The following is a 27,348-nucleotide window of genomic DNA, read 5'->3' on the forward strand; positions in this document are numbered from 1 at the left end:
CAACGTTTTCTCTTCGGGAGCGTTTGGGTCGGCGCGGTTCATGAGGCGGAGAACGTCTTCGACGAAGCTTGTGACGCTCTCGTTTGGCCCTTGGTGTCTTGCTTGGAGGAGTTCTTCGGCACGCTGTCGTCGCTGCTGGTTGGCAAAGGTGCGTCGCAGCTCGGCCTGGAACTCTTCCCACGTCGAAATGGACGCTTCGTGGTTCTCGAACCAGGTGCGCGCCGTGCCTTCCAGAGCGAAGTAGACGTTCTGAAGGCACTGCTCTGGTGTCCACTGGTTATGGCGGGCCACTCGTTCGTAATGCTGTAGCCAATCCTCCACATCCTCATGGGCCTCACCATGGAATGGCGTCGGGTTGCGTGGGGCGACGGGCATAAAGACGACGGATGGAGCGGTCGAGGTCTGTGGCGACTGGTTGTTCATCGTCGTCCTGTTTGACTGCACGGTCCTGGGTGGCAAGGGTCCAAATTCCGGGTGTACCCCGCACCTCCACCAAAATGTCACGGGTGGTGACCAAAAATAACAAATAAACAAGAAGAAATAAACGTTTAATATGGCGAACTTGTGCCAAAAATAAAAGAGTACAAAAGATAATAATAGAGCGTCGCGGGCGTCGAAGTCGGCGTGGCAGCAGAGTCGAACACTGGGGCGAGACTGACTCGACAAGGTCGCGGGCGGCCTCTTATCCAGAGTGGGTCGTCATCTCGAAGATTCGGCGAAAGCGGTTCGAGCGTCGCGTGATCGGGGCGAGAATGAACACGCACTTTCTAGAAAACAAAGACAGGAATAAATGATAGAAGTTACGTGCGGTACATGAATAAACGAGAACTTTCTGGAGGTCCGTGACCGAGCGTTGCTTTCTCAGCCCTGGGTGCTGCAATATGGGTGTGTGCAGAGTGTCGAACCGTAACCGGAACTGAACCGCTTATTTTGCCCGAACCGGAACAGAACCCGAACCGATATGTTCCGTGCCATTTTGGAGGTGAACCGGAACCGGAGCAAAACAAAAGGACCGTTCCGAACCGGTTCGCCAAACGGTTCGGGCGCGCATTCACGCTGGCGCAAATTTAGAGGATTAGCGCTGAAGAGCAATATGTTTCCACTTACGCAATTATCCTTGTAAGCATATTTTACAAAGACGAAGGCCAATAACCGTTGTTACGGACTGTCACAAAACCGGCCTGACCCGCTCAAAGTCTTCGCGCCCACGCGCCCTGCAAAAAGCCACCGCCACGCACCGACGGGATGACACGTCGAGCCGCCGCGGAAACACCAACGCAGCACCAAATTCGGGTACGCTATTTCATCGAAACACGTTTTAGAGAACGGGCTCGTTTTATCGAAGCTCACTTTAGAGAAAGCGGAGCCTCAATGCAGAGAAATGCCGTTTATCGAAAAAGGAACGCAGCTAATAAAACAAAAAAAAAGGCTCCGCTACTTTGCGCGTGTATCACTAAAACGCGTGTTAATCCCATCCCCATCCCCATCCCACCCCCCCCCCCCCCCCTGCCCCCGGTTAACGCCGCCTGGCGGCGACAGACTGCGGCGGCTCATTTCAAAAATGGTAACCCACTGTGGCCCACCCGCAGGCGCCGCTTCGTGGCGGCCGGTTTTGCTAAAAGGAGGCTCATCGCCATTTTCTCTAAACTGAGCTTCTCTATGAGGCAATTCGATAAACTGGGGTTGGTAAAATGGCATTCGCTAAAACGAGCTTTTCTAAACCGCATGCCTCCGATTAAATTCACCCGACCCCGGCGCGCGCCCGCTGTCGCGGAAAGACCTCGAAAATTCTACGAGATTCCGCAAGCGACACCCGCGCGAGAGAGGGAGAGAGGGCGGGAGACTCCGGTCAACAAAGGCAAGAAAAGAGCCATACAGAGCGGAGTTCCGAACCCGGCAAAGCCGCCGTGACGTCTGGAGGAAGGCAGAGAATGCCCTAGGGTTCTAGCATGGAAAACTCCGGACTTTTCACGCATGGCTTCCGGGTGCTTCGTCTGCACTGTAGCGAGAAGGAAACCGTTGCCGAAGAAACGCTGCGCCGACACGGGGCTTCCGCCTCGTCCCCGCCGCCAAATGCGAAAGGTCCTTCTCATACAGCATTTTGTCATGGGCGGACCCCTTTCGAAACAAAATCCTGGCTACGTGCGTGTTTATCGGGGTTAAAATGCATCCTATCATGCCAACGAACGCGACTGAGTCCGCACATACTAGATGATGTCCTTTTCCTCCAGTCGTTTCACGAAGCCAAGGGAGAGCATGCACACCAGTAAAATTAATATTGCCTGTGTATGTCACAGTTTGGGAAGAGACGCTCGTCGATTCTTGCAGTAGATATTTTTAATTCTGTGCTTGGTGAGCAAAAACACAAAAAACAATAAATGAGCGCTTATTTTATGCCGTAGTAATCCACTTCATGGGCAGTAGAGGTGTGCGAATATTCGGTGAAATGTTTTACTTTTTCTTGAACCGTTATATGAACGTTATGGAACTGTTTAAACCGGTTTGAACCGTTATTTTTTTCCGCTCCGAAGCTGAACATGAACCGAACCGAAATATTTGAACCGTAACCTGAACCGCACCGAAAAGAGTTTCGGTTCGACATACTGGGTGTGTGTTTTGTACCTCCTTGTAATCATCACACCGGGAAAAAATTCTACTGATTCTTCAGTTTTATGTAGGACCCCAAATAGCGAAGGAGCTGGACGATAACATCGGGTAAATTATATTGCCGCGTGCATGATTCTCCTTACATCTAAAAGATTCGCGTTTACCCTTAGCCCAAGTGTAAAATATAAGGAGCCCAGAATGACCTTCCCTAGTCAGTTTCGAACATTCTAGGTCGAATTATATATGGGTGGTTTCATCTCAAATCGTGCAGGCAAAAAGGGTCGAATTTTTAATTTCGATGAAAAAAATATATGTTATGGCGCCGTTTTTAAAAACGCAGTCGCCGCAGACCGCAAGTTCGTCGGATTTTTGTTCGCGACTTATGAATTTTTAAAGAGGCCGCGGCGAAAAGCAGTGTTTTTCACACCCGTCGTGGGTCGGATGTTTCGCTTGATCTCCCGCCGTGGATTTTCAGTCCACATTATATTATCTTTTTTAAAGCACTCTGTGGACACATTTAAAAGGCTCCAATACCATAAAATAATTTTAGGCGTTTTGCTTTTTTTCTGTAAAAATGTCAAAAACGCCCCCTTGGTCAATTGTTGACGAACTTTGACAATTAATTACTGGCGATCTACTTGGGTTACATCAATACTTTTTATGTCCACGGAGAGCCCAAAACACGTTCTTTATATGTGTTATAAAATAACTTGGCTGTATAAAATATTCTTTGCGGTACGTTTACGTTAATGTTATGTGAAAACCAAGAAGTACCATTTTTGAAATTGATTTTCTCAAAAAAGCCATTTTTTATTTTTTTTATTTTTTGTTAAAATGTAGATGCGATAGTTTCTATGCGAAAATCAAGTCTAGAAAGTGTATATTTTGTTTATATGTTTTATATTTAAGCATCAATATCGTACAAAAACATGTTTTTACGGCACGAAATGGACTTACGAATTGCGCGTCTTCACAAGCTTGGAAATAGTTTTTTTATTTTTTTCAACGTTCCCACATAAAAATGAAATACAGTATTTCCACCCTGTTATATTTATTGATTATTTAAATTTTATTATAGGCGGCAAGCTACATTGGGAGGAGTTCCAAAAAGAGAAAGCAACACTTCTTAACAGACCAGCAGGTGTCGTAAATTTTTAACGTGTAGGAGTCGGCAGACGTAGTATTGATTTGGGGCCCTCATTGGCCTGCATGAACGTCCCGCCCTTTCGGAGCCAGCAGATGACCACGACCTTTCGCGCTCGTTGTGTTAGATGGGACGGCCCGTGACAGTAAAGCGAGCAGCGCACCCTGTGTCACGAGGAGTGAAATGGTACGATTGTGTCGTTGACGCGGCGAACAGTGACAGCCACCCAGGAGGAGTCAGTCAGAGTATTGCACAAGGGAAAGCAAAGGAATCGTTACCTGAAAGGATGAGGACACCATGGCCTTACAATATCGACGGTCAACAACTGTTCTGCCAGCCAAAACAACGCCGCGTGCGCACTAAAACCGGCGGCGCGGGACAGAGATCCCACAGACGCACCCACGAAGATGGGCCGGTTTCGTTAGGGATGTGGGGAAATTTGAAACCAGCCATCCGTGCATGCGTGAAACGATACCGCCTGTTTGCCCCAGCTTCGAGCGCCCTATCCTTACCTTGAAACGGCCGTGCTGTCTCTCTCTCTCCGGGGAGATCCGATAGCACCGAAGGGTTATCTATTAAACTTGAGGAAGAAAACGAGAAGGGGCTGTTTAAGTTTAATTATCCCCACCAACCCGCTCATTCTGTCCTTATAAAGGGCTATCTCTTTTAGAAACAGCAAAGCCCGGAGACTGACATTAAAACGAGCGTGTTGGTAAATATACTTGTGTTTGTATTTTGCCCGGAGACTAGTTGGGTCGAAGTCAGCCTCCTTGTCAACTATAACCGTTTGTGAAGAGTGGGCTTCTCCCGAGATAAAAAGTCAGCGCCGGCTGACGTGCTCTTTTGAAAAAGGGATGGGGAAAGAGAAAGTTTGAGTAACTGCAGAAACTACCTCGAAAGCTCCTCTCCCGATATGAAGCTTCAGGCATAGTCTCGGTTACCTTCTCGCGCATCGCCTGCTCGAATCTATTCTTCACTTTCTTTCGCACAGCCGCTGTTCCTCACAGCCGTCGTGGATGTGCGTAACAGAGGGAAAAACAGATTCGAGCATCATCTGGACGCCGTCATCCTGCCAGACTTTAGTGTCGTGGGACCGACTCGTGTGTGTTTCTTCGCCCCGCTGAACTTAGCTTCTCGGGTTCGTTTTTGAACGTTTTTTTTTTTTTTTTCAATGTTTTCTTACTAACTGTTTGTTAGCACTGTTCAGTTGTTGGGTTTATTTTGTCATGGCGTAGCGGCCTAGGCGGTGATGTAGAGAGCGTGTTCGCACGCATTTGGTTGCGTCCCATTTAGGGAATGCCCGGAGGAGTTGGTTTATCTTCTTGCCATGTGCGGCTGAGTTTTCCCGTCTTTATTAAATTATTGATTTTTTTTGTTTTACCTTTACGTGCCGTCGACTTCTTTGTCTGACTCTCCACCAGGCGTGGACCTATCGTCTTGCCACCACTCCAACCTAAATACTTTATTTTTTAACGCAATTTTCGCTAAGATCGCAGTTGGGCAATTTAATTCCTATTTATTTATTTTTATTTCCTACCCCTCTCCATGACACACTCTCTGTGTGTTGCGGACCCTTTCTGTGTCACCACTTTTGTGTATTACGGAAGTGAAAGGACATTCCCTGGTGACCTGTGCGATGTGCGGTGAACAAACCCCCAGTGTTTGGTTTCGGAAAGAATTGTATATAACATATCGACGGATGTGGTGAATTCTTTGTCTCAGTAATATGACAGCTATTAGCTAGTCGTGCTAGTTTACTGTGAAAGGTTTATAAATCGAAACAATACAACGTCTGTGCCTTTTGGTTATTCAAAGTCTACTAGGCCTGCTGATTTGGTTAGATATGTATCTCGTGGTTCCCGCTCTTATCAAAACATACATAAATATTCAATACCACAAAATTCGTTTATAATTGATTACAAAATGCAGAAGAAAATTCAAGAAAACTTTTTCACAATTCATAGAGACGCATGGGTCGGAATGTCTGACTTGGGCTTGCAAAACAAAGACGTTTTTTTCCGATATTGAGGCCTAAATATAAAACATACAAACAAAATATACAATTTCTAGACTTGATTTTCGCGTAGAAAACTATCACATCTACATTTTAACAAAAAATAAAAAAAAATAAAAATGGGTTTTTTGAGAAAATCAATTTCAAATATGGTACTTTTTGGTTTTCACATAACATTAACGTAAACGTACCGCAAAGAATATTTGATACAGCCAAGTCATTTTATAATACATATAAAGAACGTGTTTTGGGCTCTCCGTGGACATAAAAGGTATTGATGTAACCCAAGTAGATCGCCAGTAATTAATTGTCAAAGTTCGTCAACAATTGACCGAGGGGGCGTTTTTGACATTTTTACAGAAAAAAAGCAAAACGCCTAAAATTATTTTATGGTATTTGAGCCTTTTAAATGTGTCCACAGAGTGCTTTAAAAAAGATAATATAATGTGGACTGAAAATCCACGGCGGGAGATCAAGCGAAACATCCGACCCACGACGGGTGTGAAAAACACTGCTTTTCGCCGCGGCCTCTTTAAAAATTCATAAGTCGCGAACAAAAAATCCGACGAACTTGCGGTCTGTGGCGACTGCGTTTTTAAAAACGGCGCCATAACATATATTTTTTTCATCGAAATTAAAGACTCGACCCTTTTTGCCTGCACGATTTGAGATGAAACCACCCATATATATACGGTATGGAGAGTTCGTTTGTTTACACAAATGTGCACTGAAGAACTGTGCTGGTCAGAAATCCTTGAAGGTGTGCTGGCAAGGCCCGCAAAGCCACTGTGTCGTCTGCTGGCGAGGCGAAACCGGTTGTAAAACTTTGTTACGGGCCTTTGTGACCGACTTATGGTACTGAGACGATAGAAAAAGTGTTCATGATTGGATGATAAGAAGACACAGTGAATTACAAAAAATTATTTTCCTTTTTTTTTTCAGACAATTTCTAATCTCGCATCGAGCCCCATGCATTTTTCCATAACAACGGCCCTAGCAACGGTTTGTTTCGAGCGGAGCGCCATGTTGCGACGTCATCACTTACGGGGTCACTACCTTCTGGCTTAAAGCGCTGATAACGGTGAGCATAAATAAGTATACACGTCCGTTTTTGTTTCCCCGAAGGTTCTTTATCCCATACGCGTATCTTATCGTTTCGTGTCCGATATCCGAATAAAAAAGACGTGGTCGCTCCCCGTTGTTGAGGAAGTCAGCAAGGGCTAAATGTACGAGTAAGTGTGGGTCGGTGTAGAGTGCCTTCATACACACGCGCGCTTTTGCTTGAGTGGTGGCATCTCAGCCATTTTTCTGCCCAATCGTTTTTTTATGCATTTTGAAGCGCGCGCAATCTAATGCCACTCAGCTCGAGCGCGTAGCTTTGGCTAATGCATAGACTCCATTTTACTGACCAAGTCACGCACCGAGTGCGCGAGAGCGTCACGCGGTGGCACATTCAGGGTAACAATGGATGTCTTCACCCTCAGACAGACAGACATGTAGGCACCCTAGGTCGGTGTAGGGACCAGCGCCAATCTGCGGTGAAATGAGCACTCGCGGAATGAAGTATATAATTGTAGAACACATGAAACTTGGACGAGTTGATTCCGCATTGTGAAATTAAGAAAACAACGGGAAGGCGCACGAAAGACGAGTGGATCCACACATGCGCTCTGTCTGTGTGCCTTTACTCGACCTTGGTCCGTCTTCGCGCTGTTTTTAATTTCCCAAGTATATAATGTTAACTCTTCAGCGTCCATTCCCACCTTCTGCTGCTGAGCGCGTACCTTCTCTGCAGCAAAAAAAAAACAAAAAAACATCATAAATAAGACGTAGACATCAACATGCAACCAAAACACGAATGAATCAATTTACGTAAAATAGAAATATATGCTCTACAGTCTACACAAAAAGCACTATCAAATACTTCAAATAAAATTTAGGAAAAAACGGCACTTTACAAGAAAGAGTTTATACAAGCACCAACGTAAATATATCCATATATTAAAAAGTAACTATAGTTAGCTTACAATAAACAAGGGGGTGGTACGGTGCCGTCACATACAAGCCAGGTATTCCACGATTACACGAACCACATTTTTTTTTTTTTTTTTTTTCAAGTCCCCTCACGAGCAAAACAGAGAAGAGGATCGAACTCTTTGTTTCTTTCCCGCGTGATGATTATTGTTCTGTCAGTGGTGCTCCCGAATCAGCGCTTCTCCTCCTTCTCGATTTGTTATCGGCGATGTTCGGCATGCCCCTGTTGTCGGAGTGCAGCGGGACCCGTCAGGTTCACTGTCAGTCTATTGATCTTCACCTTTCTGTTACATAGCTGTATAAATACATCGCTCTTGTGAGGTTAAGGCTAACAGTACTTCGTACCCCGCGGAGCGCGCGAAGGTAAGTTTCAATTTGGCACATGTTTACTTCTCTCTTAAAAAAGATAAGAAAACAAAAACAACAGGTACGATCTTTTTTTAGATATTATTTGTGAGTTGACGGCTAATTCTCAGTATCCGAAAATCTTTGAGTGCCGCAGCAATACTCTGTTTCATACTTAGTGTACAACGCTGTCAAAGCTGTTGGCGCTAATCCATAGATAGAGTCACACGCTCGCGCCAGTAGCTTTTACAGGACTGTAGAACAATATGAAACAAGGTATATAGACAGTTGCTAGCATGGCGCCCTCACTGGGTGCCCACGAGTGCAAGCACGGGGAGCTCGCGCGTGAACACTTTGACAAGCTTGAAATTGCACGGGCTTGTCCGCATGAGCAGAGACATGGCGGCCAGTGGCCTTGCTGAGCGATCGAAAGTGTGGTCGGCCTGCCACGATTGGCCGAATGCTGACTATGACGTCAGCAAAGGATTTCTCATCGACGGAAATAAGACTAATGTAAGAACTTGAATTTGGATGGTGTTGGCAGATGTTGCTTTCAGAGCGCAATGATTTCAAGCTTCCATCATGCTCATAAGAAACACCATCGAACTTGTTGTTCGCGAGGTAATGACGCCACGAGAGGGAACCATAGGAGGGCGCCACCAAAACATCTCGCCGCCACAAAAAAAGGTCTCCTGGCCGGTTCCATTTTCAGTTCTCGAGCGTATGGCGCGTGATTTGCCCGCTTTCCGAAGTGACGGACATGCTCGTGCTGGGCTGAGGAGATAGCACGCTGGGCTAGCGACTTGTAAATATTGGAATGGTGTGTACTCTATACTCCATGGGGCGAATATGCTGCGAAAAATCGACGGATTTGGCCCGGCGGCATTTGCTCTGCGCATGACATCAACGCAGAAGCTGCTACGTCGCGCGCAAAGGGAGCGGTGCCGTTGGGCGACGTTCGTCACTTATTCGTCGCATAATTCACTCCATGGAGTTCAGCCTTTAGGCTGTAACTGCAGCCAAAGCTATAAGCGCGAGTTAGCCCGCGCTGCTGACTTTGAGGCGTGCACTTTTAGCGCGAGTGTTTATTCTGCTAGAGAACGCTTCAAAGCAGCGACCTCGAGCTCTTGTGCTTGTGGCATTGGCTGCGGTCTCAGGGGTAAACGTAGTACAGGACACTTGAATATAATCCCAGAATTTTCAAACAATAAGCCCGCCTTTTGTACGAAAACTAGTTTTACTTGTACGATTATAAAGAAGAAAAAAGAACAAGTCCCTGCTTAAATAAACAAGTGAAAGTAAGGGCGCAAACGAACTGGTTTAAATTGAACATGAACTGGTTCAAATTGAACAGATAAAAATGGTCTCGGGAATTAAATAAACAGTTTCGATTTTTAATCATCTTTCTTTAATTCTTTATTGATAAGATAAAGCCTACAATAAACTGCTTAACGTCCAACTTAAAAATCCAGAATTCCTGGCCCGTCCTTTCCATCAAAATAATTCGAGAAAGTAGCTGTTCGTGCGTTTGAATGTTTAGGGAGAAATATATAAAGAGAGAGAGAGAGAGATAAAGAGAAATGTGCCCCAGAAATTTGTACCAGATAAAAACCGACCGATAATTGTTAAGCTCATGCGTTTTAAAGATAAACTAATCATCCTCTTGTTCGGTTATGAACCAAAAGATTCTGAGTACGCTGTGCGAGAAGACTCCTCCGAATCGATCCGCTTAGCTCGAAACAAACTATTTCTGTTCGAACAATCTCAAGATTGAACGTTTAAAATCCGCTTTGATAAGCTGTATGTCAACAAATAGTGCTATCAATATGAATCTTCTTGCGACTCTCTTGTAGGATAGTGAACTAAGTAAGGGCGTATTGCTTCGCCCATCTCGGCCGCGCAAGGCAATCGAAAAGCCTGGACTGCAATATTGCTTTCACTAATATTCGCGGCGTCATCCTTAAACGGGACGAGCTCAGTGGTTTTATACTATATGATAACAAATCCAGCATAGTCATTCTAACATAATCTTGGCTGAAACTTGAAATAAAGGATAACGAATTTTTTTTTCGAGTGATCGGCACTTTGACTTTTACCGACGTGACATGCCTTCTCAACAAGGAGGAGGAGTGTTTATCGCAATAAAAAAAAGTATCTTCTCTTTTTGCGTTCGTGTGTGCCCCACAGAGAAGCTGTGTTCATTGGCATTACGTTGGCATCTAAGCAGGTGCGTGTTATCGGGTACCGAACATTTGTTCTGAGTACTGTGACACTCTGCACACCGTACTGCATGACCATAGCCTCCTTTATACTCACAAAGCGTGGCAATTCGACGACGGAGCCATAGAGTGCCCCGGTCGCAGATTTGGAGCGCGAGGATCTGGTAGCACAAAGCATCAAAGACCCATTTCCCGGGGAACTTGGACGTCAGCGCACAGCTTTGCACAGGCGAGGACCCGAAGCACACTTGTTCGCTCGAGAGAGGTGTGTTTCGGCGTCTCGCCGCAACGGGGCGCCAGCCACGTTGCTCTCCTCTCATCCGTTGTCTGCCCCTCCACCTTTTCCATTTCGGCGGCCGCTTCTCGTGGCGATCTGCTAGGCTTTGTCAGTATATAGGAGGCTATGGCTTGACATTCAGGGCCTTTATCCAAAAGCAGACTTTGTTATCTTTGCGGACTTCAATTTTCCAAACATTGACTGCGTTCGTCATCACGAGTGGCTCGAATGATGCGAGAGAATTTCTCAATAACTGTTTGAATTTTAACCTCACCCAAGTTGTCGAACAACCCACCCGTGGCAACAATATTCTCGACCTTGCCCTTGCAAGTATTCCAGAAATAATAAAAGCTGTCAACTGTGTTGCTGGCTGAAGAGACCACGGCATTTTGATCGTGAAGTTATCTATCCCTGTGCCGACGCGGAACCCAACTGTTAAAACAATTCGCGACTATAACAAAGGTGATTACGTCGCAATAAATCGGAACCTGTCTTACTTCTATCAGCCGTACGTCGAAACCTTTTGTTCGAGTCCGGTAAAAGAAAACTGGTTACTATTTAAAAACAAGCTTAAAAATCTAACTGAGCGCTTTTTTCCGAATGTTATTGTATACAGCGACGGGCATAAACCCTGGAACAATAATACATTGCGGTCATTAAATAACAAAAAAAAAAGCGCATGTATAAAAGAACTAAAATAAGTAAACAATAACGTTGTCTGTGATGAATATTTTTCATGTCTCAGATCTGATACAAAGAGCGTAAAGTTGTCAAAAGAAAAGTTATTTTCTTTAGAGCTCTCAAGGATACTGCAAAGTATCCTTGACAGAGAAGTTCTGGAAGATATTTTCCCCCAGAGATAATATATTGACTCTATCCTTAAGAATGAAAATAGAGACGCCTTGTCTGAGCCAGATTGTGCTACAGCTTTAAATAGCTATTTCTGGTCCGCAGTCTGAAACGAAAGTGATCATATACCTAGTTTACCTTGCTCTGGTTTTGAGCCCATGGCCCCCATCGACACTAGCATTTCTGCTGCCGGAACACTTCGACTTATGGAAGGTTTATAACTCGATTCGTCTTGAGGTCCAGACAATATTAGCCCCAGAACTCTTAGCAACACCAAAGTAACATCTAGTGAGTTTCTCAAATTAATATTTTCTCAGTCATTACAGCTGGGTTGCCTCACTGGACTGGAAGCTGGGGAAGGTAATTCCAGTCTTTAAAAACGGTGATCTTCCGCTGGCCTCAAAGTCCCATATGGTTAACCTGCATCGCGTCCAAACGTTTTGAACACATATTATTTTCTCATATTATAACATATTTAAAAGCAAATCACCTTTTTTTTTTTTTTTTAAATCATCAACATGGATTTTGTAGGTTTTTTTTTTTTTTTTTTTTTTTATGCGAGACGCAACTTTTAGTATTCATACAGGAGTTCATCTCTAATCTTGATTCGCAGGGCCAAACCGATGCTGTATTCATCGATTTCACGAAGGCATTCGACACAGTTCCCCATCGTCATTTAATTTCAAAACTTTCTATCCTGGGTATCGACCCTCTGGACCTACCTTGGATTCTGGTCTTCCTCTTTCCTCGCACTCAGTTCACTATGGTTAACAACCATATGTCGGATTGTACTAACGTTACATCTGGGGTTCCACAGTGGTCAGTACTTGTTTTTTTTTTTTTTTTTTATTAACGACTTACCTAATTCAATCAATTGTAGTATCCGTCACTTCGGTGACGATTGTGTCCTATATCGCAAAATTACTTCGTGTAATGACCATTTGCATCTTCAGAGGGACCTTGAACTAATTCATGGTGGCGCGCCAAATGGCTTATGCCATTAAACATGTTGAAATGTAAAGCAATAACCCTTTCCGAGAAGCGTTCTGCGCACGCGCGAGCGCCCGATGCCAAGCGGCGGAAGTCGGAACGAAAAATCGAGGAAATTCGGAAGGAGGCTGTATATCAGCGAGTAGAACACGCAACTGCAGCATATATATAATTGTGTTACACAAAAAAAAGAACGTCGACGGAAAGGAAAACACGACGTTTAGGTGGACGCGACGGATGCCCCTCTTTAAAGTCTCGTTGGGCAGGCGCCGCTGCTCAGAGAGCGAAGAAACTGGTAGCGTAGCTCCCATTATCGATTGGTAGAGCAGGTAGGTCACTTCCTCGATTTTTAGTTCGTGCAGCCACCGCCTGATGCCGTCGGTATGTAGAAAAGGTCCATTCGCTCCACTCGGAAACATGTAACATCCCATTTTTCGTATTCTATTGGTTCTGGACTAATCGGCTCTTCGTCCATTCATAAATATCTTGGTGTAACACTGACCAGCGACTTGACCTAGAGTAACCACATCGAAACAGTCGCAGCAGACGCTTCGCGCATTCTCGGGTACATCAAAAGAAATCTGAAGTCGGAACTCTGTCACCTCCGGAAAATGACATACGAGACACAGGTTCGACCAAAGTTGGAGTATGCAGCAGCAGTTTAAGGCCCTCATCAAATTTATCTGATTAATCCTCTTGAGCCAGTTCAAAGTCGCGCGGCCAGATATATTCTTCATGATTATTACCGAACTATTGTCTCTGCCACTGAAACGCCAGCTGGATAGTCCAACTTTGAAGTCGCGCCGTAAAATATCGTGCTTAACCCTATTTCATAAATGTTTTTGTTATAATCCAATGCTTCTTAATTTACTCCTACTTCGTCCTAGAAGAACATCGTCCCGACTAAACCACTCATGTCACGTATCTCGGATCAGCGGCCGCGCGAACTACTTCAATCGATTTTTTTTTTCCGCACACCATCATGACCCTTTCTTGTTCCGCACTGCTTTGATTACACTTTTTTGCTAGCGCATTTATATACCAGCTTTATTTCACATACAACTGTTCTTACGCTGTTTATATTGCCTACCATCACTGTAGCTGTCAACCACCTGCCTGTTCATGTGTTGGTCTGCCTTTTTCATGTATCCCCCTCCGCCCTTACGTAATGCCCCTGATGAATGAATGACTCCGGAATACCAAAGTAACACGTCATAAATGACGCAAATTTTTTTTTTCTTAGTGAGTATTTTACATTAGAATAGACCCTTTTCAAAAGTTAGCGCCGACGCCTGTCCGCCAATGCTCGATCATATATTCTGAGCCCGAATTGAACACGAGGACTGCGTCAGCGTTCGGCGAATACTCGTATCCAATCACGGGCTTTGTGTCCAAGCAATGGCGACCGCAGGTGTTGCTTGATGGACTTCTGCAACTAATCATGCTGAATGCTCTTAATTTTGTTTTGCGGAGTATACGCATTTTGTTGTATCACGTATTTGCATTGTATTTATTTTTTCATTATTTTTTAAAAGCTTTATTTTGTTTTTACCCTCAAAAGCTGGCCGGCGGTATTCTCGAAATAAATAATAAACGGGTAACAGCCTTTACGCTCGCCACAGTGAAAAACAAATATATTGCTCGCAGATGGGTCATAAAAACTAATTCAGACGGGCCGATTTTTCCAGAATTTTTTTTTGTTGCCGGTGGGTTGTTCCCTAGCTTTCCCTAGGTCGGGTCCGGCTTTGAAACGGACGAGCAACTCGAACAATTCGGAGACGTTTGAAGCGGCAGCAGCCAATCAGGAACGCGATATTTTCACGTGACACCCGTGTGGTGGTGATGATCACAGCTAAAGACTTGGTTCTAGTTTAAAATAAATACTTTTCTTTTAAGACGAGGTAGTATTTTTAGCACAATTCAAAGATATAAAAACACGTTTTTAGCGCTTAGCTGTGCGTCTAAATAGCGCAAAAAAAAAAATCAAATTTCATGATGATGATGGCAAGTCGTAGCAATTTGGTTGCTGCGTGTGAACGCGGCCGGCCGGTGTTGCTGGTGTGGCGACGTCAAGCTGCTGGGTGAAATTGCCCCGTCTGAAGCGGAACTAAGTTGTTTTAAAACCCCTCATTTGTTTTGCGCTTCAGCGTAACTGGGTACAGAAGAATGCTGGCAGTATAAAGAACTACAATGTTTCTGTATCTACAAAACAAATTCAGTTTTTCTTTTTTTTTTTTTTTGGGGGGGGGGGGGGGGGGGAGGGGGGGACTTGATTAGCTCTTTGTTGTACCGTAGATTCACAAATATGATTGCCAGTCTGTGTAGGATAATTCAGAAGTAAAATATGTTGTATGGGAAATAACACTGCGAAAAGTTTGCTTGCCACATCCACCATATCTGCTATTATCGTTGCAGATTGGCCATTCGGCAAGTGTAATGTATTGATGCTCTACAGTGTATATATACAAAAGCAGACGACGCTCATCCAGATCCAAACAGGCAGGGGTCGGTATAGTGAATTTTACTAGTTTGCAATCAACGTTCGTTGCACATGAGTTTATTACATGTCTACAGTTCGCCGCACCCTCACAGGTCACGGACCCTTCAACGAGAAACAACGGCGGAACAGCCGACTTTCGGCCCAAGGCTTCCCACGCTCCGGCTCCAGTCATGCAGACGGACGCGAGGCCGGAACTCCGAGTGGAGCGTGCCCTGCTCAAGCTCGAGCTGCCGGACTGGTTTCGGCTATATTACAAACCGAAGCCAATAATAGACAAGTCGAAGCAGTTCGACGCATTTAGCTGGACGAAGTTGCGTAGCAGTGTCCGAATCCCGCGCCGAGCGTCGCCCCTGCCCAACGACAAGAGGAATCTGATCATCCCCAAAAGAGTGACGTTCCGGCCCACTTGCTATGACGTCACCGGCTTGGGTTCGCGGCCCAGACCCTGGCAGTCGAGGTCGATGAGGACGCCATATCTGGGCTGGAGACCCGGCCCAGGTGAGCGCTTGTGAGCTTTTGGAAGCACTTTTGGGCTGTTGTAAGCTGTTGCGAGCGCTTATGAATTTTTTTGAGCACGTGGGAGTTTTTGTGAGCACTTGGAAGTTTTCGTGAGCACTTAAAAGCTCTTGGGAGCGCGTATGAACTAATCTCAGCTCTTGTGAACACTTATGAGCTAGCGTAAGCACTTCGGAGTAATGGTGAGCTCTTCTGAGTTATTGTAACATTTTGAGAGCAGTTGTGAACATTGTGAACCCTTTGGGGCCTTTATGTGTGAGCCATGCTCACTTCGAAGCTCTTGTGAACATTTGTGAAGTCTTTCGAGCTTTTGGGAACCCTTGGAAGCCCTTGTGAAGAGTTGTGAGCTCTTCTGAGCTTTTGGGAGCACTTGGAAGCTCTTGTGAGCGCTTACAAGCACTTGTGAGATTCGTGAGCTGAAGTATACGCTCTACTGAATACTTTTGAGCTCTAGAAAAACTTTGTGAGCACTTGTGAGGAGTTCTTTCGGGTAGTCGCGACCTCTTTGAAGTACCTGTAAGCTTTTGGGATCACTAGTGACTTGTGGCGAGCTCATGTGAGCACTTATGAGCACTTTTGAGCTCATGGGCAAGACGCCAGAAGCCCAATGTGAATGCGAAGGCACGTCATATCGGGGCACGTTTTCCAAGGTGCATGTTTAGAACGAACTCACATCTTATCGTCTGCTAAAAACGACGTTCCTCGGTGTGTGGAATGCACGCGTTTCGGGAGCATTGCTGAAGCTCGCCATCAGCACGCGTCCAGCCGCAACGGACTCGGCTGTAACCGCCAGTATGTTGTCTATTGTGTTTCTGGATTTAGGCATTTGCCGAAGAGTAACGAATAATTGTCGCCGAATATTACTTGTTCAAAAATCACTTCAGAGAAAAAATATAGTCACCAAAATCGAAGCCCTGTCCACTGGTAGTTCATTTTTTTTAAATTAATCTCTGCATGGTGTCTCCTACGTAATCGATGTTTACGCAGAAATGTTTAAACCCCCCTCCCCCCCCCCAAAAAAAAAAAAAAAAAACCTTGTTCTTTATTTGTTTCTTAACGTGCGTGCACATAATGGTGCAAAATATCAAAGCAAGGTTAGAACAGATTTATATTCCATGCTACCGTCCTTGTTCTCTGCTCCCGCAATGCTCTTTTCTGTTTTGTAATATTGCATTCGCCGACTTTATGTAACGGAGTCGCGCAAACGCTAACAAAAACTCATTTTTTAGTAGTTATTTATTTATTACGCTAACCTGAGTAAGCAAATCTACTTGGCAAATTCACAAAGTTTAGAATCAAACAACGCTCGTGATGTGATTTTTTTTTTTTTTTTCGTTTCTCGCTGATGAGCGCCCATGAGTGTCGAGGATGTCAATTTTATTTCCCATTCTTAAGGAGACGCGAGTTGAGTCCGCATGAACGCAGTAGGTGCTGATTATATGATATAGAGACACACCCATTGTGTATAAACAGCGCGCATTCTCCACTGTCCCCTATATACCTGCTCGATTGTATACATCCGGCGTATATTCCCAATTCTTCGCAACTTTTTTACGGTGTTAGCGATGATTTTTGGTGACGGCCATAGATTTGTTACAACGGAAGTATATGTTAGTTGGAGCTGTGTTAAAAAAAATTACAAATTAATTATTGTTGTGTTACTATAAGGATATACAATAAATGTCGCCTTGAGCCGCAGTCCCGCTGCTAATGCGTTATACAAAAGATAGCCTGCAGTGTAACGTGTCTTCCTTGTTCTGACGATGAGCTGTCACATCGTTCATACAAAAAAAAAACTATATACATATGTGTGAAGTAAACATGTTGAGGCGTGTGAACAGATAAGTGTGTCATCGTGTCTGCAACCAACACCGTGTCTTTTGTATACGAGCAGTTTGAAAGCGGCTGAAAGCCGAGGTCACACTGATGATACATCGTGCAGTCTGCAAACACCAGCCACCACAATATCCGTGGTTCGAATGCCGGGTTTCCATGTTTCACCCTTGAACTCATTGCCATGCGGCATTCGAAGCGCGGATCTCGCGGTGACTCGCGTTCGAATCTGTACGCAGATTGTCTTTTGTATGGGGGTATAACCAGCGTGACCCCGGTTTTACGGTGACAATGGCTTTGATGTTTGCAGGTTTTGAAGATAATTGTTGTTGTTGTCGTTTTGCTGGTTTTTTTTTTTGTTTTTGGTGGGGGGGGGGGGGGGGGGGGGAGGTACTCCTGCGACATTATACGCGGCGGCGATATTCCTTCAAACTTGGATTTCTATACAAAACTGTGGGACCAAGATAGCCCCGACGGCAGACCAGTCTATGCCAAGCTTTCCTCGTCGTAGCCAGTAGTTCCGGGGGCACAACCGTAATTAATTTTATCGCCGTTATCATTATTTCACGAAAAAAATAACACGTGGTTTTTCTTGATCTTGCTGTTGTCACTTGTTTGACCGACTTGTGGCCAGGGCGCACACATGGTAATTAGTGGACGGCTTCCTCGGCACGGTAAATGGTGGTGGCGGCGGACAAACTCGTCTCTGCGGAACTGCAGGAACTTCTTCTGTCGACCACTCTGGGTCACTTTCCAGTTCCAGCACGGTCGATGCGAGAACGGTGACCTCGTGCCGTCCCTTATCCACTGACGGATATCGTAGCCCAGACGAAAATGGCTAAGTTGAACAGCAGGCAACTGCAGTCACGGTTTATCAGCTCGTCTTCCTGGAGGTGTAAGGTTAGTTGCTATTGCTCGTTGGGCAAATTCTGATTCTCAGCAACTCAGCTTATACCTTATATAGACCGTAAACTTTCCGGTTTTAACCGAATAACACCGATAAACACCCGTCGGTGTCGAAAATACAAACTCGGTTATAACAACGAAAAACTCAATTCCTGAGAAATGTTTGCTCCAGCTAGGACTGTATGTGTCAAAAGATTCCCCTCTTACACTTAACATTTTAGGGTTTAACGAGATTGTTTTCGTCGGTCATCACCGCCTTTAGGGTCCGTTCGATACACATACTAACCGAAATGCACCAATATATAAGCAAGAAACACCAAAAAACTCTTGCCGATTTTTGTATAAATAAACACCGGAAAATCTGCGGCTTACTTATAAGGAATAATATTTATGAAGGTCGTCATGCACGTATATTTCGACGAGAAAATTATATTACCTTTCAAAGTAGCAACACACAGCAATGTATGTATGAATTGGTTCCGTCAATGATATTCAAATAGCTTGCTGCAGGATGCACTCATGCTTCTGTTGTTGTTTTTTTCCCCTTTTTAAATTTGTTATGCTTTTTTTTCTTGCGAGTTTGGGTTGAGTAATTAATAATGCCTGTGCCCGCTTTGTAAACTTAAGAAAACGCAGACGATTACTAAATCCAACAACGTTAGCAACGACAAAACAAGAACACGTCTCGAAAGAATACGCGTACCAACCAACCTGAGCAACGACCGTGAAAGTTCCCAGAATCCGTTCCAGAAACGAAAACAACTCCGTCCCAAACCGCCAAACAATCGAAGCCATTCATCTCCGGTCGACGACAGCCCTGCCGCGGAATCCCGAAAATTCCTCTACCAGCTCTTCTCCTTTCGCAAACCCGCTCCAGCAACGAGATATGACGGCAACATCGAACAGCTGTGCGCCTGGCGTCAGCCGAGCCAACAATGCAGTCGTCGCCCAAGCAAACATTTGCCGAGAGTAGGAAAATGGCGCTTCTCCGCATCGCACGGGCGAGAGGAAACGCGCTCGACCAATCAGCGCCGTCCCGTCCGCTCCCGCTCTCCGCGTACCTAGCAGACGACGTTCGCGTAGCAGACGACTGCGCGTTGCACTGCAGCGCTGGCACGCGCCGCGCGCAGACTACAACGGTTGCACAGCTGTGGGGGCCCGCAACCAAGCAAGGTGAAGGCCGGCACCGACGAACGACGGATCCCGCCGTTCGCGACGACTACGACAGCTTTCCCATGATTCCACGGCGTCGCGCCACAACGTCATGACGCAGCGGGAAGCTCCGAGGCCGGAGTCGGGCCTGTACACCGGCGGCCACGCCGCGCAGCAGGATGACGAGCAAACAATCGTCAGGTTGGGTTCGTCGTCGTCGCTGTGCGAAGAAGACTCCGACTCCGGGAGCTGGTGGTCGTACCCGTCCGAGTGCGGATCCGTCGTCGACGTGAACCGGGTGGTGTCGTTCGCCCTGCATGCCACCGACGATCTCGACTCTCTGCGAAGCTGCTTCGCGTCGCTGGAAGGCGACGTGGTGCCGCAGAGTGTGCCCTCGCCGAAGCAGCAACATCAGCAGAGATCGCCGGACTATCGAGACTCGCGGCCGGCGAACGCGCGGAGTGGCGTCGGTGACACGTTGGATAACGGCTGCATCACGGAGACGGCCAAACCGCCTGGAATACCCGCTGACCAGGTGAGGACGGCTCTCGGTCAAATCAACCGCGCTAATCTGAACCCCACCAAGACGTTCCGCAAAAGTTCCCTGGTCGGAGCAGACGATCGCCGGCCGCCGTCCGCAGTGCCATCTATCGAACGGCACGTCACCTTCAAAGACCTCTCGTCACCGTCATCTGGTAGTGACGAAGAACACTACGAGAGGAAGCCGCCCCAATACCGAAATCGAAACCATTCGGTTCCGGCGGGTTGCCATGGCGTCGGCGAGGAAAAACAAGCGTTCGTCGACAACGGCGACGTCGCTGCCGTTGCGGGAGAAGCCGACCTGGACGATTCGGGCTACCTAGACGGGGACAGCACATCGAGTTCGAGCGACGTCTCGCCGCCCAGCAGTCTCGGCTGGGAGAGCGGGATTCACACGACTGCAACTCGAAAGGCGGGAGGAGTCCGCGACAGTCGCGGCGTCGGGCAGCGATGCCCGGGCGACCATCGCGGCAACGACCTCTTCGAGCCTGAGCCACCGAAACGACCGGACGACAGCAACCAGACGGATGGGAAGCAAGCCATGAACGGATTTTACGGCCAAAACAACGCCGTGCCTTCGGCGCACGCTTTCGTCCACACCGAGATCAGCGTGTGCGAGAGCGTGCGGCGGGAAGACAGTTACGAGTACTACCGCAACGGGACCCGAGTCGCCAAGCTCAACAACGTCAACCAGACATCGTGGAGTGAATCGAGTTGCACGGATTCCAGCGAGGTGTGTACGCCGCTCGAGAAACCGACCCATTTGGAGCAGACCGCCGTATCCGCGCCCGGCCAAAACAAGAACTCGGCGCGTGCGCCAGAAGCGGCAGACGACACGAGCGATGGCGCACGCCACCAACATCATCATCATCAATCCGCGCCGCCCAGGCGAGTGCTGCCATCTGTGGACGAGGTACAGAAGCGCCAACAGAATGTGCCGCCATCTGTCGAAGTGTCTAGAAAGCATCAGCAGGAAGCTTCGGGCGTCCTCCCGAAGCGCCAATCCGCGCCTCGGGAAAGTGGGAAGTCGAAGAAAGAGAACAACGGAGGCAACGCCTGGAATGCCGACGGCGCCAGAACAACAACCAGAGCGACGAAAGGTGACGTCGCGTACGAGCATTGGCGGCACATCCCAGCGCGCGACGTGCGCGACGAAGGCACTTCTTGCGACTTGGAAGAAGGCGACGACGCTGACGACTACGACTCCGAGAGCGAAGACAGCGGTGACGCTCCATCCTCGCCGTCCAGGGATGAGCTCCGAGAGTGCGCCGACCGCGCCGACGCGCGTGCCGGTACAGTGAGCGCGACGGCCACTTCGAGGGCAGTCGCCCGGTCGAGACCCGGCGGGGGGACAGCGTCGGAACCTGCGAGCCGTGCGTCCGCGCTGGCGTCGGTGCGTGCCCAAGCAAGGGACCCTTTCCTCGCGCTCGCCGTGGCGACGGCCAAGGCGGCCACAACGGCGAGCGCGGAGGCGTCCCGAGAGATCTACGCCGGCTGCAAGCCCTTCTCCGCGGCACCAGATTTGGACGTCTTCGTAAGAACCGCCTGCTCCGTCGGAGGCGGCGAATCTGCCGCGCTGCTCGCCGACCGCGCCAAGCAAGCCCGAGACATGCCGGACTCCGGTTACATCGCCGTGTCTTCGCCGTACAAAGTGTCTTCGGTGCGGGCCGACGTACATCTGCCGACGCCCGTCCGCTACAAGGAGTTCTCCTCGCTGCAACTCGGCGGCGCCGCGTCGCAGCCCGGGGTGACGACCGCGACCAACGGCCACGGCGAACTGGCCAGGGAACCACTTCCCTGCGAGCAACGCTTCCTGCACGTGCACTCGGACGTGCTTCCCACACGGGAGGACCGCTCGCCGCCGACGCCGCCCCCGCGCTACACTCCGTCCCCCGTGCTCCGCGAGGACCGCGTCCGCCTGCTTCGTACTCCAGTGAAGAGCACGCCCGTCCTGGTAGACTCCCTCCCCGACTCCGACGACTGTGACGTCGCCGCTGCCGCCGCGCCCTGCCCGCCCGTGCCGCCGCCCAGAAATCCGCACAATGGGATACTCAGAATGACCAAGAGGCCGGCGACTCTGCCTGTCAACGGAGAAGCGACCGTGTACCGCAAGCCACCGCTGCCCCAGCAACCTTTGCAACAACAACACCATCGATTGCTGCGTCCGCCGCCTCCGCCAGTGAGACAACGGTCGCCGCCTGCTGACCCCGCCGAACACCTGGAACGCATCACCGGCTACCACACGGCCCGCCGTCTGGCGCAGGCGCTGCCCAAGCCGCAGGTGGTGCTGCCGGACCAGCCCTACTCGCACCCGGGCGGACGCCTGGTGTCCTCGCGGCGCCGCTTCTTCGAGAACCTCCAGCGACAGGTCGTGGCGGCCGCCGACCCCGACGCCGACTCTCCGTCCGAGCGCCTGTTGGGTTTCCAGGCAAGCGCCCAGGCGGCGCGGGAGAGCCTCGCCAAGAGTTCGCCGGACTTGGCCGCGCTCGAGGCCGACGCGTTTCGGCGCAGCCGCAACCGTCCCGATCGATACCCTCCCGTGCCGTACTCGGATGCGACGCCCCCGTCCCCCGCAGTGCCGAGGTCGCCCGCAGTCCCGCCGGAGAGCTTCAGCCGGCTCGTGGAAGAGACCCGGAACCGATACTTCCTGCGCAGCGGTCGCCGCCCGCGCGGTTCTCCGGGTCAAGATGAACGGCGCCGCAGCAAGAGCCTGGGCTACCTCGAGACGGACGTGGACACCCTCCAGTGTCGCCAGGTGAAGCGACCGCAGGACCCGCATACTCTCGCGGACCCCGCCTTCCCCGACTACTCCGAAGAAGAGCCCGCTCGAGCCGATTCCCCGCTGTCACGAGCCCGAAGCATGGACCGCTTCCTCGACGACGAGGTGAACGCGGGCCTCGGAGAACGAGCCAAGTCGGAGCACGAACTCCGCGTGGAACGCTCGCTGCAGAAGCTCCAGCTACCCGACTGGTACAAGAGGCACTCCCGACCCGCAGAAACCGGTTTCCTGCGGTCGCGACGCGGGTCGACGGCGTCAACGACGTCTACAGGCCGCCCAGCGTGGCAGGGCTTGGGCAGCAGGACACCGTCGGCGGCCAGCCTCGCTGCGACGTCGGCCTCGGCACCGACCACCAACGCGACCAACGCCCGCAACCTCGTCATCCCCAAGCGTGTGACGGCCCCGGACTGGCGGTGCTGGCACGCGTCGCGCGAGTCCCTCAGCTCCGGATGCGCGTCGCCTCACGACGGTTCGCTGAGCCGCTGGGGAAGCGTGAGCAGCGCGCCCGCAGCCGCCTGGTCCTACCGATCCTTCCGACAGCCGTACCTGGGCTGGAGGGCGACGCCCTCGACGGGAACCACGACCCCGATGTCGACGGGAAGCCGACCCGTGTCCCCGGGGGCGTCCTTGTGGACGCCTCCTCCTTCGCATCCTCCGCAGCAGCAGTCAGAGACGTCGGAAGTCGAGGCCGTGGGGAGTGTCCTGCGTTCGTCTCCTCATCCTCCGCCGTGCAGCATCCCTCGGGACCGGTACTCTTACGTGCAGGGTATCTACGGGGACGGTGGTGGGTGGAACGACGAACACGACTCGGTGCAGCAAGAGCAGGATGATGCGTGTACTTCGTCTTCGATGCGGCAGCACCGTCAGTTAGATCAGCAGCGTCAGGAAGTGGTGGTGAGTGATGCCAGACCGGCCGTCTGGATGGAATCTTCGTTCGTTGGAGCCAAGCCTGGTTCGAGTACGGCGGGTTCGCCGGCCTCTTCCGCTGCCGCGTTAGGTGAGTACGTCCGTAGTGTGGGCATCACGCTGTAGGCCCAACGTTTTCGGACCAAAAGGGATACCAAAAGTTCGTGTGGCCGCGTAGTCTTTGACCGAAAGGGATGATGCGTGGTCTCCTTGTGAGTGTCATGGCGGCGGAGAAACGGTGACCGTCTGCTTGCTTGTCGTCTGCAAATGCCGAGTTGTCTTCCGCTGGAGCGTCTTTGTCGAGTTGAAAACACAGGAAAGGGTAGTCTTTCTATATAATTTTTTTTTTTGTCAGTCTCTGACTGACATTTGGGAGCTCTTCAGCAAGATGTTGCTCTTTCAGCCGTGCGAATTTTCGCCTTCCTGGTCGCATTTTACTCGCGTAACCATGCGTCTCGGCTGAACAGTTCTTTTTGCGGTTATTTACATTATACGAATCCATGAAGAGAGAGAGAGAGAAACGAACTATGATAGTCTCGTTCGTTTACATGGCCAAAAAAAAGCAAGAAACCTGACTTATTTTTTCTTCCTTTTATATTTCAATACGTAGTTGAGTTAAAAGCTCTTGCTCTCCGCTCTAAGTTCTTCCCAGTTTGGCTTGGTACCTGCCGCAATCCGTGGAACACGCGCTGAACTGCTCGTTTTACGTTGTTCTTTGTCTGCCAAAGAAACCCTCCTACTGTTTGTGTTTGCACTGTCTTTGTTCCTGCCCCTCCGTGTACATACAAACCATATCCGCTGTTGGCGTAATTTATTGACGCTTTATAGACTGCAGAGCGAGATACGTTACGCAGGCTTTCCTAAACCACTTCCTTCCTCTCCAAAGCTTTTTTTTTTTTATCATTATTACTTTAGCTCTTGAGAATATGTAGCCATTTGTTCGATGGTTTTTAACGTTGAAAAAAAAAAAAGAAAAAAAGAAATCAAAACTATAATAAGAGTGTTGAAGGTCGAGGTTCGACGCAACCAAAGGAATTACAATGATGAATGCCGACGCCGGCTTCGGTCCAGCATGCACTCGTGACAAAGCGTTGAAAGCAGACGAAAAACAAAATGAAGAACGGGAAACGTGGTAGCCTTATAAATGCAACGGCGCTTGTTTAAAAAAAGAAAGACGCGCAGCTGCTGTTACATTACACACTCTTTCCATTGTGTTGTTTGTTGAATCTCTTTGATAGTTTGATTGTTGTTCGTCGTTGACTGCGTATATACATAGGTATGTTTGTTTACGTCGATCATCCTCACGCGGCATGCTGCTGTCGCTCTTTGTGTTTGTGACAGGGAAACCTTTTTCTGTTTTTTATGCGGGTGAATTTTCCGCAGAGTGCTTTCTTCCGCGCGTGCGTTTGTGTGTGAATGTCTGTTGGTTGGTTTGCGTGCGTTTTCAACCTCCCCTTATTAGATTCCCACCGTCCCCTCTACGCTACTGTGCGGCTGTGTTGACGACGACCTTGCTCATTGTTGTCTACCTTTGGCTCCCCGCTTGCGAGAGAAAGAGAAAAAATATATATAGTAGTGCTGCTAGTTCTGCTCATTTGTACCGTGGGTGTGTATATTAAGGAGAAAAGAATAAATAAAAGCCATATTTGCCCCCCTTTTTCCTTCGTTGGCTGTGAATGCGTTTCGTTTCTCGTTGATTTCGGCCCCTGAAAACACCACACTAACTGTTTTTGATCTCAGGAGTTTCGTGCAGCGTTCAGGGAGGCACGGGGGCGAGCGTGTGGCGTCTAAAAAGCTCTTTCCGAGAGCAAGATCTTCTGCTAACCAAGCATTACGCGAGACCGGTCTTTTGCTCTCTTGCCTCCAATAGCACTGCACGCAACATGTGAGATACAATATGAACGCCTGAGTTTCCTTCTTTTTTATGTTCACTGCTATTTATTGTTCACATCATTGGGAATGATATGTTCACACAGCTACTTTTTGTTGTCTTTTTTTTTCCTTTTTTTTTTTTTTTTTTTTTTTTTACAATACGTGTATGCACAGGTGGAACTGTTCTTGGAGGCCGTTATCCCCACGTAGCGCAACTGACAGTCCTTGTTTACGCTTTCGTTTTGGATATGCGCATGTTTACGCTACTGGCTACGTTTGTTTATGCCTGGCCAGGGACATTACCCCCCCCCCTTTTTTTTTTACTTTAGTTTTACTTTTTTTAACATTTTTTCCCGTCACAAGAACACTTACACGAGCAAGTCATAGTAGAGATTTAAACCAACGTGTCTCTGTGAGGGGTGGAGAGAAAAGAAATCCTACATTGTTTTGTTTGTTCCGCTTTTTTTTTTTCCAACAGTTTTTGTCATCTTTTGCGATAAGGTTATCACGAAATTTGCATCTCATGGCCATTTATATGCTCTGTGACATGGGAGAATTCGCGACACCAATACCAGCTCCTCCTCGCGCAATTCCGCTGCCCCTTCTCAAGACTCACAACTCTGAGACAGATTGATGAAAGACATGCTTCACCTTTTGCGCTAATTATAGATCGTGAACAAATACAGTACGCGAAATAGTTGGAGCGGAGAGGCCTGCATTTCAAGGAGTGGCCATATACCGTTCTAGCTCTTCCTTTCTATCTCATTATTGTCTTACAGCGCTTACAACGCCAATTCAACGTCAACGCCTTTCGTATTTTTACTCACTGACGGACGGACACCAATGTTGTCGCCTACGTTGGTGCCCCGGATGAGCCCACTGGTAGTTTTGATGACAGCGTTTCACTTGTGAAAGCAAGCGTCAACGATCACTTGTTCCAGCTAACTGTGTCGTGCTCTATATACCCAACAGAAACACAGCGGAAACCTCAAATTCGCATACACATTCCTTGCTTGAAAATTGCCGCTTCTGTGGCACGAATTCAGCACTCGTTTAACGGAAGCATTCGCCAGACAAGAGCTAGGTTTTTTCGCGTTCACTGCGGGATGAACCAAATATTCCACTGTGCGTGGTGGTGGCAAAAACGTGAACTGCTCTCCGTTATATACCGTATAGACAATTGCAAGCACGGTGCCCCGCCTGGTGCCCCATGACATCACGGTCTCGGCTAACTAACTAAAGTGACCACGCAGCTAATGTCAATCCAATCCAATCGAATCTAAAGCCAATGCAAGCTATATATTGACTGTAATCAACGTTACTAAATCAACTCAGTTCCAGAGCTGCCCATTGTGGTAGGGAAACCACAGATATGATCACAGAGATGTTGGCGTGTGTGTTTGGAGGACACAAAATATCCTCCGTGGACGCACTCGCAGATATCTCATGTATTATCGCCACCTCGGAGCGGCGCTGCCATCGAGACTTTCGCCGACATACATTTGAATCTCAGTCAAAGGACTGATGGGATCGGCTCTACTTATTAAGTCACCTTGGAGGTCGGTCTCCAACCGGATTTCCATTGAACCAGAGCCGGCGCTGGTTCGAGGTCAGTCTCCAACACGGCGATCTTGACACCGAAAGCCGAATCGAACCTGAATAACCCGAACCAGCGCGTCCTTCCTGTCGTTGTAGAGCGCTGATCGGTATTGATTACAGTGAACCACTTCTTTCTGCACTGTTGTTAACGTTGTTGTTGTTTTCCCCGCGCTGACTGCGGAGGTACCGATACAAAGCTTCCCATCCGCTGCCAACCAACTCTATAGCCTGATTTCATCTCGCTTCGCCTAATGGATTGCTCGTTT

At 48.4% G+C, this 27,348-nt stretch overlaps 1 protein-coding gene across 1 annotated transcript; it reads left to right on the forward strand.

Moving 5' to 3' along the window:
- The first annotated feature begins 16,495 nt into the window (after positions 1-16,495).
- LOC8040258 lies at positions 16,496-25,270 on the forward strand. Its single transcript, XM_029972808.4, has one exon. The coding sequence runs from the start codon at positions 19,499-19,501 to the stop codon at positions 23,735-23,737; it is 4,239 nt and encodes a 1,412-aa protein (XP_029828668.3). The 5' UTR covers positions 16,496-19,498; the 3' UTR covers positions 23,738-25,270.
- Positions 25,271-27,348: the final 2,078 nt, after the last annotated feature.

The sequence above is a fragment of the Ixodes scapularis genome, unplaced genomic scaffold (assembly GCF_016920785.2).
Source record: "Ixodes scapularis isolate PalLabHiFi unplaced genomic scaffold, ASM1692078v2 PGA_scaffold3__209_contigs__length_174095766, whole genome shotgun sequence".
Classification (NCBI taxonomy): Eukaryota; Metazoa; Arthropoda; class Arachnida; order Ixodida; family Ixodidae; genus Ixodes; species Ixodes scapularis.

Excerpts from the sequence above, each read along its gene's own strand:
- LOC8040258 (XM_029972808.4), top strand. The coding sequence starts at position 19,499 with ATGACGCAGCGGGAAGCTCCGAGGCCGGAGTCGGGCCTGTACACCGGC.